Below are 12,667 nucleotides of genomic sequence, written 5' to 3'. Positions count from 1 at the left end.
TGTTTCACGGCGGATGCGTAGGAAGTTGTATAATCCGTATCGCGGCGGCAGAGGAAAAGAATTTTCGTTTCTTCCCTTGTCTCTTCTTCTCTTTTTTTTCTCCACTTTTCCTCTTCTTTTTTCCTCTGCCGGGAAATAAGTCGAACACAATGGAGCGAAGTTTGTTTGCGTAAGGGTTCGTTTTTGCGGGGATACGTAGCAAAGGCGCTCGCCGAGGAATTCGATGGAATTACTTTGCGAAAGGAGACACGTGCAGTTTCATTATCTGCTTAGCTTTTAATGGGAAATTGTCTTTGCGACGGAGAATTTTAATGAATTACGGACACCGCTGTTTTTCGCTGACCTTTCAGCCCAGACACTACATAGACGCAATAGTTATTCGCAAGCCGAAATAATTAACTTCGTTTCCAGGAATTTTCGAAATTTCAGCGACCAACCATTCGATCCGTGTTTTATTTTTGAACTGAATTTCCTTATTTCTGGAAATTTAACCGCGTTAACGACGATCCACGCGTTAAGCTACCATATTTTTCCTTTTTTCTGAAACATCGCAGACCACGCGTAATCTTCCTAAGATCTCGGTGTCCTTTCTTTATGGTCTGTTGAAAATATCGTAAAGACGCGTTTGAAAGACGAGAACGCGTATTTGGAAGGCGAAGATGAACACCTGGGACGAGGGTGTTTATGTCACAGTGGCCAATCGCGAGGCAATTGTCTGGGTCCAGGCTGTAAGATTATCTGTTGCGTCTTGCGTGTTACGCAATCAGGAATAGTTTTTCTCGTAATCAGTATTATGACGATGTCGACAAACACGTGAGCGGCCGCACGTGCTCGCATGATACGTGGGCACGTGCGATCTTTATCACGGAACAATGGGATCAATTTGAAGCTCCGTTGTTTTTCCAACAGCCGATTGTCCCGGACGGCTGTTCCAGACGAGTAAAAGAATTATCGGGAAAAATTTGGCTTGTCTCGGTGTCGGGATGATTGGAAAAATCTTCTCCACGCTTCTTATTTCAATGCTCGAAAGACCAAGAAGCCGTGTAACAGAAGAGCCGCGCAAATAATTTGATTTTATGGAGATTGCCGGGGAATTATTCATTGTCAAGGTTCGCTTTCTCCAGCCTCTTAACCTCTTTTTTAGACAGACTCCCTAAGATAGTGGTACTAAGCATCCTAGATTTCATTTCGAGACTCGTTGTCTCGCTTCGACCTGGAATTTTCCTTTAATCGTATTGGAAATTCATTTTTTCTTATTATAAAGCACGCGTGTTCAATTTTTGTTACAATGTCTTGTTAAATGAAATTATGTACTCTTCAATTTGTCATTGTTACAGTTGACTTCTTCAGTTGACAATGCCTATGACATTTGATTCGATTTTCTTCGGGGATCAAATGATTCACCGATATCGATTCCTGCAATGATATCATAGCTGCAACGATGACGAAACATTGAAATACGCGTAATTCTCATTCGACAAGACCTATATCCGGAAGTTGGATCGTACGAAATTTTGAAACCTCAAAATTCTTTGTATCTGAGATTTTATACATTTTTTCCCAGTTCCTGGATATTATAAGGAATTTTCGCGAATTCAAATAAAGCCTGCTTTTTTAATTTTGAATCGTGTCACATGTCGGTACACGAGAAACTTTTTGACGACGTGGCCTGCTAATTAAAATATTTGTTTTCGGAAGTTCGCTTATTAATTTCTACCGCGTTCGCTGAATAAACAAGATATTCTTTGCATAATAGTAATTGCATTCATCGTTGGATCGTATCGAATGTAAATGTTATCGAGAATGTCCCTGCTATTGTTTCTCCAACGAGTTAAGGAAATAACGAAAGTTCAAATAAGCCGATATTTCGATTAACTCTAATTAACACGATCGCGAGAGAGAGAGAGAGAGGAAAAAGAAAGCTCTAACGTTGTTTCGAATCTTTTTATTTCAATTTCAGATAAGGTTTACTTGGGCCCGAGTGGCTCGTGGCACATTTGTATTTCAAATAACTCTTGTATTATTCCAGCAAATATATATCGAATACGAATCTTTGCATGTTCACCAGCATCCGTTCCCTTTGTTCTTCTCTCACAAAGGAGACAAATATTTTACCATTATATTTTATCGTTCCGCGTATACAATTATCTTTTGTACTATCTTCTAATGGATAACAAACTCGACATTCGCCGAGTGTTACTTGAACGGTGCGATCGTTAATTTCGTGTCTTCTCTTCTTTTTTTTTACAGGATACGAGGACTCACGTAGTCGTGGAGCTATACGATACGGAGCGATCGTACGTGGAAGCACTGCAAATACTAGTCAATGTGAGTAGACCGGTGTTTTAATAAAACTTACAAATCGATGCAATTTCGTTTCGGAAAATAACAAAGCGCGCTGTCGGAATTTGGCTCGAGATTGTGCTTTCGATCCGCGTCCATTTGTTCCAATATTTCCCGTCTATTAATTCCGGGCGTAACAATAGAAATATCCCCCCGTGAACGCGACTAAAAGCATAGCCGGTATCGAGCGAAACGTTCAAAGAGCGTTTGAAAAATATCTCGAAGAATATTCCAAACATATTGCTTCAGCGATAAAAATTAAAGAGGGAAATTTAATCATCGAGGAAACGCGGGAGGAATCTGACAGAATCGCGAAACCTTAGTTTCCGAGTTTAACGAGAATTATTTTCGAAATTTTCCCTCGAGATTGTAAACACCGGTGTAACAGAGATAAAGTACAGAACAATATGTCGGAAGAATCGTGGACTGCGACTGCGATTTCGTCGTTTCCTCTTCCTGCATCTTCGCTGCACGTCGTGCGAGATACGCTTTTCGAAAGTTCTTCGAACATCGAAGCCGCGACCTTGTTTCTCGTAAACAAGCTCGTTGCCCGTTTATTTGCTTCGTTCGAGCAAGGATTCCACTCGAGTGATCTACTTCGTGAAAAGCTTCTCGTTAAGTTATGCAGCCTCGCATCTCCGGCTTGTTGTTTCCATTAAACGTGCCATCCGAATTACGGACGTTTCCTGGTAAATTCGCAGAATTACCCAAGGGTCCCCGCGGCCGAGTTGTCCTCGGAGATTCCACATTCTTATCGATCTTCCGAGCATTCCGTTCTATCTCTCTCTCTCTCTCTCTCCCAATGGTATCGAAACGAGCGTGGGGCGATGGCGTTCGCAAAATTTGCGGAAAACGCAGCGAGAAACGCGGACGCGGGGGTGAAACGTGTAGGAAGAAAGGAAAGGTCAATAGAAATGGGGTAAAAAGTAATCGGCGCGAGGAAGTGTTACCGGTGGTAACTGTCGAAGAAAAATGGCCAAGAGTAACGACTCTCGACAAGCGACCAATTAGTTGGCTAACACAGAGAGAGAGGCGATTCCTTGCATGCACTTTCATCGAAAAGGGCGTCGGTTGCGGCCGGAAGGTCAAAGGTAGAGGTTCGGAAAAGACGCGGGCGACGTTTCGTTTTATTAAATTTCCACGAGCAGGCGATATTTCGCGGAAAGGAACGGTCCTCGTTAGAACCGCGGTCCTCGTCTCTCTCTCGTTCCTAGCTAGTTCCTCCGTTGCAGCGCGCCGAATAAGAAAGTTCACGCCATTTCGCGAAACTCCGGTAACGGAGGGAAGAAAATCGTGGAAGGAGATCGGTCGTTCCCTTCGCCGTTTGACATTTAAAGAAGCCGCGCCGGTGTTTCGAGTTCCGTCGCCGTATTCGTATTTGTATCGAAGGCTGCCGGATCGATAAATAATGCCCGCAATTAGTCCGTGGTAATTACCGTGCCGTCTCTCCGCGGCTCGATACGATCACGGAAGGACGATTCCTCATAAACACCGCGGCGAATCGGCGCGTAAATGGGGCGCAACCTTCGCGACCCTGCGAGAGGCGCGTGTTCTGAATTTAATGCCGACCCTCGATGCCAGCAGACGTGATTCCCAGATTTATTTACGCGTATCGATATGTCAGTCGCGGCACTCTTTTACGACCGCCATGCCGATGCAACCAGAACATTTCTGAGAAGCTGCGCAGGCTTTCGATGAATATCGCGATGGAAAATGGAGGTCCGCTGGAATATTCAGCCTGCTCCTCTCCTCTCTATCGATTCTACGCCGGTAGTTCTACGTTGATTGAATAAGTAAGGGTGGATCGAGGTGGAACGAAGGATCGCGGCGGTCGATGGAAAAAGGAATTTCGTTGTTTGTCCCATGGAGAACCGAGCGTTGCCTTCTCTCTTGATAGCGAATATTATTTCAGTCGTTCAGTTCGTTATTTTCCTCTTCCTGGCTTCACGATATCGTCGCGGGACATTTAAAAATTTATTCTCTCCTACGTATGCGGATACGAGGATTTCTTTTATTCTTTTCAGGCAGAAAATTCTCATAAAGAGAAATCCGTACTTCTTCGGTAAATAGGAATGATCGGTTTTTAAAATACTACCTGATCATAGTTGAAACATCTTTATCTCGTTTCTGTCCTTTCGAAACACGACGCGAATGTCGATTACAACATTCCGTGTTATCCCGCGGTGGATTTGTATTAAATATCCATTATTAAGGGAACAAATATTCGACGAACCCTTTCTATGATACTACAGGTCGCGTTCCAAGATGCTGGTATGTTAATTCAATTTTCATAGAATCGTTTCTGGTTATTCGGTACTAACGCTCGTCTATTTTCGAATCGTATGCGCATATCCGTGAACGTTCCAGATATTTACGACGTTTCTCGTAAAAAAGAGGCAGAGAAAAGAGAGGAATAATCGAGTAGCAGAATTCGGTGGACCGATGGAACGGGGTTGGAGTATCGTTATCAGATGTAGGGGCAATAAAATACGGTTCCATCCTATCGAGCCACGATGATCGATTTTAATGTTAATATCGCGGCGAATAACGGAAACAACGCTCGGTTTCCGACAGTTTATTTATTTTCCGCGACCCAGTTTATACGCAGAGGGGAGGAGAAATTTATCTGGCAGCTTCACGAGGATTATTAAATTCTTCCTTTTCATACACACGCGGTCAATCGAGACTGGAAAATCGCAACAAACGATCGTCCACGTGCCGCGAAACGAAATTGACGATGGAACGTGTGCCCGGCCGCACACGCATGCTGAATACATTATCTATTTCGATGCATGACAAATGGCAAACCCACCGTTCCGATCGCGTGTGCGTGAATTTTTTATTCGTTAAATAATCGCGACCGATTTTTCACTCGATTATTTACGAATTGCGTTCGGATACTGATTACAAGCGAATTTAAAGGTTCTAGAAATCTTCCGTTTGTTATTTTCAAGTATATTAACCACCTCGATCCTACGTGCGCGAATTTTTAATTTGTTAATTAATTATAGTTGATTTTTAAATAGATCATTCACCAATCGTTTTGTTTGGGTGTTAATCCGATATCGATGAAAGCAAATCGAGAATTTCTAGGAATCTTCCGTTTGCTATTTTCAAGTATATGAATCACCTTAATTCTGTATGCGTGAATTTTTCATTTATCAAATAATTATGGCCGATTTTTGAATCGATCATTTACCAATCGTTTTGTTTGGGTGCTGATCCGATATCTATGAAAGCAAATTGAGAGGTTCTAGGAATCTTCCATCCACCATTTTCAAGTATACCAACCACCCTAATCCTGTGTGCGTGAATTTTTCATTTATTAAATAATTACGGCTGATTTTTGAATCGATCATTTACCAACCGTTTTGTGTGGGTGTTGATCGGATATCGATGAAAGCGAATCGAGAGGTTCTAGGAATCTTCCGTCCGCCATTTGCAAATATTACGCCGCATCCTCCACGCGTAGTTTTCGCGGACAACAGACGCTCGTTGAGGCCGGCTATAAAAGTGGCGGAATATCAGCGAGAATAGCTGATTCAGAGTGGTTCACGTTTCAATGCCGTCTCGGAAACGCAGATTCGTAAAATGCAGGATGCTCTGTTCCGAATTCAATGGATCTCGTCTAATTCCATCGGTCGCGCGTTCTCGTTGTTGATCATCGACGATTATCGATTATAGCGATAATAGCCGATTCAACCGGGAAATTCGAGCCGAGAACTACGTTTCACTTCGCGCTACAACCTTCGAGGATATATTTTGTTGCTAACGAGCTACCTGCTGCCACGATCTTCCAACGACCGCAACAATCGTGAGTCGAAGTGAAAACACAAGCTCTTTGTTGAAGAGCGAACGATTCATCGTCGGCACTAAACCTGGTGCTTCTTCAAAACAAAGCTACACGGTTTTCGGGAGAGCGAACGATCCACGCTAAGCATAACGTTGCTTGGTAAATATTGCTCGAATGTTCGAGAAAGGAACAGTCGCGATACGCGTTTCCTAGAGAGCACTGTTTCCGCGTCTCTCAGAGGTGAAACTCGAAGAGGATATCCTTTCCCGAGGACATCAAAAACGTTCACGGTTCTGATCGCGAGATTTTTCGATTCGACGGCAGATTTCGAATTTCGCTCGACCGTATCTCAAAACGTTTGATTGTCATATTTTATAAACACAGCACGGGCCACGATGATTGTTGTTCGAGTCGAGGGATTATTTAGCAGCGACCTTGTGCCTGACCAGCGATTTTTCATGTCGTCGCTTCGACTTAGAAAAATAATAGAAAGGTATCCATCAGAAAGCGCAAATAAACCGCGGTGAAACTGCGAATATCCGATGTGATATTCGAATCGATGCTTGTTCATCCCCTGGACCAAGCTGCCGATGGAGATGTCCTGTTGCTAACGCTCGAATCATTTTTATTTCGGATCTTTCACTTTCCTCGATTCCTTCTCGAAAGTTATTTATTCCACTATATTTCTTCATAGGTTTAAATAATTTTTTTCCTCTCGTTTCCACTAGTCACTCAAAAATAGTAAAATAGGAATTTTAAGGTCGAAGAGGGAGAGTCTTCGTTGAATTTTTCTTGAAATAATATACTGTTTGATCGGATGTTTTTCCATGGAAATCTTCGCGATGCAAACTTTGTCGCGAGAATAGCAATCGATGTTTACGTGGATTCTCGCGTTTAAAATTACGGCTGCGATGTTTGCCGTGCAATTTCGAAGCGGCCGGTGTCTTTGGAAAATTTGCGCGAGGTTATTAACTTCCCTCGTTGCTGGCTTTTAACGTGTTTCGTCGCTTTTTGTAATAAAATCGATCGCGATGTTTCGATGTAATATTCCCTCTAAACTCTTTACGAAGTTACGGTGAATTGACGAAGTTAGCGGTAATTGATCCCTTGAGTGCTCGCTAGAGTAACTAAACGAGATGAAAAAAAAGACGTCTACCTTTTTAACGATCTAAATTGATTATTGCGAATAATACGAAAATATTTTCAACAATTTCACGTATACGGAACGATGGAACAGTGGATATTCTTTTTTTCGTGATCGACAATGTAACGTTTACGAAATATCTTTCGACTTGTTTATTCGTCTCGTTGCAATGTATCATTCTACTTGAACCTCTTGCACGGAAAACTGTTTATTTGGAGCATCTCGAATTGTCGGTATGACGCGTATACTAAAAGCTCGAAGATTTAAGCTCCATTGTACTCGCTGGTATTTTATTCCGACTGTGCGAAAGAATCCCGACACCGTCGATACTCGAATAATGAATTCCTTAAAAAGTAACACCCGGCGTTCCTTAACTTCTACGTAACTGCAACAACAGGAAATATCCCCGGGATCTTACATAATATGTCCTTTTATTTCAGCTCATAATTTCACGGCTGTAAGGGGAAACTCTGCGTGCCGCGTAATTTTATTTCCAAGACATTACCATTTAACGTTCCCAAGATCAATACTCCCCATTAGCATTTGGTTAAGTTGTACAATATTTTCGAATACATAGAGTTCGTTTTCGTCCATTTTTTCCTCGTAAGTATGCAAATTACGTCACGCAAACGCACTTAGCACTAGAATTACTTTAACGTCTACCTAAACATATTATATAATTGGACGGATAGATAATAGTAATTTCAGCGGTACGACTGATGGTTTAATGATAGAACTCGACATGAATCAACATTAATTTCGCTGGAACCAGATATGTATTTTTAATAATTGCGAAAACAAAACTGCGAGACCGGTCATCTCGGCCGGCTCGGTACTCCCGGCGTTAATAAATAAATTACGATCCCGTGAAACTGTGATACGCGGTGTACAACCACGGTCATCCTGATACACCATAAACATACCGCTAACGCCTCTTCGAATAGAAAACTTTCCCATGAAAGGCCGGCCAGTCGTATATTACATTAAAATCCATTAAACCTTTTCATCCAGGCCTAATCCGAGAGCCATTAGCATAGGAGTCGCTAAAAATACCCTCAACACAGCTATCCACTCTCCGAAAGTTAAACATCCGTGAAGCACCTTAGATCCAATTCATCACGTTCTCCGAGCTTCCTCGATCGATCCTCTCGTTTCTTTTCCGACCGTTCCGCCACTCCGTTGCGTTTCGAACCCGACCAAGGGTACCCGTTATTCCTCCGCGTTGGGAATCCAGATTTTTCGTTGCGTAAGTCCACGAAACTCCCCTCTTCCGGCGGCGTTAAGCCGGATAAGGATCGATTTCGCGCTGAATCAACGGACGTTACGCGATAATTCAACCGCGTCCGTGGTCTATCGCGATATCAGGGTGCGTTTCTACCCTGCAACCCTTGTCCCCGTGTGTGCGAAATACTTCCACGTTCGCGTCGTTCGTTTTCGCCAGCCGGAATTCAGGGAATCCCTGCAATGCGCATTTATTTACGAATCTCGAAGGAGAAAGAGAGAGAGAGAGACAGAGAACGGGATGGCTTGGTGGGGGATGTTTAACCTGGATGTCTCTTTGAGAGACAGGGAAAATACGATTGGTTTTTGATTAATTCTACGTGTTGGTATTTCGCGTGTTTGGGATTAATCGATGTGCTTTGTCGTTGGCTAAAATTGTGGCCAAGAGACCGGTTGTGTTTGGGTTGCGAATTCGATTGAACACCGAATATCGAGAGCAGTGACGACTGCGTGTTTCGTCGGTTTTATTTCCAGATAATTGGAACACGGTGCTCGGATGAAAATTCATGGGAAATTTTGAATTTGTTCCAGAAATATCTACAACCGCTGAAAAGCTCCGAAAATGCGGGTTTGGTGGACTCAGCCACGGTGGACGAGATCTTTTATCAGGTAGATTAATTTATTGTTTTATTAAATATGAGATCGAATGGAACGTCACCATCTTGTCCTGGAAACAGTTAATTGCGTTACGATGAAATATTCATAGCAACTCAGACCAGGAATTTTTTTAAATTCCTATCAGTCAGTGTAAAAAAATTAATCGAAATTTCTGGATCGATAGGGTAAAAAATAAATTGAAAGATTCTGCGAAATTTTTTGGTATATCGATATTGAATGTGGAATGCGGCGTTCCGTATTCGAGAATCGACATTCGAAGGGAAAAGGTTACGGCATATACATATGCAATCGTGGAAATTGCGATAATTTCGAGTCGCGCCGGGAGAATCGATGCAAGAATTACCGAATACGATATATTCGCGTGTCTGACCATATACGTGCCATTCTACTCGGCATAAATTCCACGAAATTCGCGCGGGTGTACAAACATCCAGGCGATAAAAGAAGCTAAATGAAAGTGAAATCCGTTCGCGTGAATTCCTTTAACACGGTTCGCGCGATCGATGTTTGGCTACCACGACTTTCCAATTAACTTGTTGAACCGTCAGACTGGCGTGCGCTTTCCAACCTTTGACTCCCGATCTTCGTGACGGAAGGAACAATTGTTAATTATTTCTTAATAGCCGGCACGTGAACGCGAAACAGAGGGTTAACATGATGTTACGGTGTAACGAAACAGGCGTACCGGTATACTTTGTTGTTAAACATTATAACGCGAAGCGTGCAATTACCGGCAATGCAAACGTCGCGTTTGTATTCCTAATTATGCGATAATAAACGTTTATTATCGTTCTATGGAGAGGAATGAGATTACGCGAGACGTGGTTTGTGTAAACGACAGTCACGTTTTAGAACGGGCTGAAACTTCGTTAAAATCGAATATCAGGGGTTCGATGGGCGCTGTGTCCCCGTTTCTGTCTTCGAACTTTAACATTTTCCATAACCCGCCATTTACATGTAGATGTTCTCGTTCCAAATTTTCGGGAAATTCCCTGCCGCCGTGCGACGGTATTCGAGTAGCATATTTGTGATCTGCGAAAGGTATTTCGTCCCGTGATTTATTCGGTGTTCGCGGATTTTCAGGCAGAGAAAAGATCAGTCTAGCGCGATTTAGGGAGACTCGAGTTAGTCGTGAAAAGAGAGTTTGCACGTGTTTCAGATTCCCTCTATACTCAACCATCACGAAGTGTTCTTGGAGGAATTACGTAAAAGACTGGACACTTGGGAGCTTCAGCAGACGATTGGCGATGTTTTCCTCGATGTGGTACGTTTCCTCATCGATCATTTTATTTAACTCAACTTTTACATCTATATTTTCAATTATTTTCTTCCCGACTATTTTAATATTCGTTATACCGGGTTGTTCTATTTATTCGGTTTATCCTATTCGAGGAGGGCTGTTTGTTTGGAGCTTCCGACAAATGAAATACTGCAATTAAAAAGCAAAATTAATTGAAGCCTGTATATCGACGAAGAGACAAACTCGAAGAAGCGTGGTAGGAAGCTTTTTATATCCCTGTTCTTCGGTTATCTCGCTTCGGGAAACTTTCTTCGCTAGGAGAAACTGAATACGCCGGAATCTTGTAACGAATTTAATGAATTTATTTCTGACGAGGTTTCATTTTTTAAAAACGACGATTATATATATATAATTTAACAAGATATGGATACTTAAATTTTGTTACAAGCTTTCTGTCCAACCCGGTATAGAGGCCACTTTAATCCGATATCGATGTTAAACCGTGCCTCTGTTTATTATTCATTATTCGCCTTTTCTGTAGTTCACCAAGCCAGTCGTCCTGGAGACGTACACCCTCTTCCTTGATAATTGGAAGTCCGCGAGGAAGGCGATAAAAACGACTTGTCAAGCGAAACCGGCTTTCGCGCGATTCCTCGAGGTACGCGGCGCATTCTTCTTCATTTTCCCTCTCCCAATTAGCATTTTTATCCTCTGCGTCGTGGAACAGCGGCTTCGTCTTAATTTCGTTACGTTTCCCACCTCTTTCCTCGCGATAATCCCTCGATGCAGTCGGAAACCGACTTAACAATCCCGCCCGGAGAACATCTAATCCGAATATTCCTCCGCGTCGCATTTCTAACGCTTTCTTCGCCTCGGCGAAGCGTATTTCACGCTGTCCACGTCACGAACCCCTTTCTCCTTGCTCGAATCGTAAGCGGAAATTCTCACATTATCGTGCTTTACGCGGCAGACAATGGAACGCGAGCACAAAGGAAAACTCGGTCTGGATCAGCTATTGATCAAACCGGTGCAGAAGATACCCCGTTACGAGCTGCTGATCCAGAGGCTGCTGAAGCACACCGACTCCACGCATCCGGATTTCGAGCTGCTGCAAGCTGCTCAGAAGGAGGTGCACGAGCTGGTCGTAAAGATCAATTGCACGGAAAGGGAGTCCCTCGAGTGGGAGCAACAGCAAACCACGCTGAGGGAGGTTCAGGCACTCGTCGAAGGACTAGCTGGTATCGTGACCAACGATAGGTGAACTTGTTTCCGTTTATCACGACTAATCGACACGATTCGGGGAAAAATTCGGTTGACTGGAGGAATTTCTACGAGGCTGTCGCCGGTGAAGAGAAACGGAAATTCGAAACAGAAAGTATTAGACGTCTCGAGGGTATAGAAGCTTCAAGGTTTCAGAAAAACACGAAAATATGGGAATAGAGAGACATACGTATTGTTGACGCGATGAAAGATATCGCGTTAGATTGCATTTGGAAAATAATTCGAAATGTATTCCGAGGATTCGGTATTTTTTCCAGGAACGATGAAAGACGAGTAGCGCGTGTTTATAAATCGCGAGGGAACGGAAGCTTTTGAAACGAGTTTTCGTAATCTAGGCGTCCGCTGTAAGCTCGTATTTTTACACGATCCGTGAGAAAATGACGTGGGAAAAAGGCTGAACGGAGTTTAACGGGGAATAAAACCTTGGTCGAATAGCTGAGCGTAAAACGTTGTACCCGCTTCTTCATTTCATCAACTATTCAGTCTTTAAGCGTGCACGCCGTATCGATTCCCAATACCGATGCGTGTCGTTGTAGAAATTGCTATGAAAACAAAAAGATTCATCCGAATTGACGCGTCTATTTTCCGATGCAGAGCATTCGTCCGCCACGATCTGGTCACCATTGCCTCGAATCAAGGAACCAGGAAGGAACGCGCGCTATTTCTGTTTTCCGACCTGCTTGTTATCACCAGCATCAAGAGGAGAAGCGGAACCATCAGAAAACCATCGACGTGAGTGTGTTCGATGAATTTTCACGAATTATTTCCGCGATATCACCGATATCGATCGATCCCTGTGTTTGTCCGAATTACACCTAATCCTAGCCAAAGGCAAAATATCTGAGAATTCTCATTTATATAAAACGAATTACACGCGATATTTTATAGCTTTCTACATATGCATTCGTTCTCTGTCAGAAGTTCCTGTCCAAATAGTCTGGTTGGCCTACTGGAAGCGAATAAGTAC

At 43.0% G+C, this 12,667-nt stretch overlaps 1 protein-coding gene across 1 annotated transcript in view; it reads left to right on the top strand.

The window, feature by feature from the left end:
• The window catches only part of LOC143220510 (uncharacterized), a gene marked incomplete at its 3' end in the record, with an annotated part of 42,835 nt that extends 30,174 nt beyond the window's left edge, over positions 1-12,661 (top strand). Inside the window, 7 exon segments of the mRNA XM_076446145.1 lie at positions 2,251-2,328; positions 9,093-9,170; positions 10,339-10,443; positions 10,961-11,077; positions 11,390-11,676; positions 12,295-12,432; positions 12,619-12,661. Of these exon segments, the coding sequence (XP_076302260.1) occupies positions 2,251-2,328; positions 9,093-9,170; positions 10,339-10,443; positions 10,961-11,077; positions 11,390-11,676; positions 12,295-12,432; positions 12,619-12,661 (846 nt within the window).
• Positions 12,662-12,667: the final 6 nt, after the last annotated feature.

Source organism: Lasioglossum baleicum, unplaced genomic scaffold, assembly GCF_051020765.1.
Source record: "Lasioglossum baleicum unplaced genomic scaffold, iyLasBale1 scaffold1100, whole genome shotgun sequence".
Taxonomy (NCBI): domain Eukaryota; kingdom Metazoa; phylum Arthropoda; class Insecta; order Hymenoptera; family Halictidae; genus Lasioglossum; species Lasioglossum baleicum.
The sequence above is the reverse complement of the archived record's forward strand: the minus strand, read 5'-3'. Positions and strand labels throughout refer to the sequence as shown.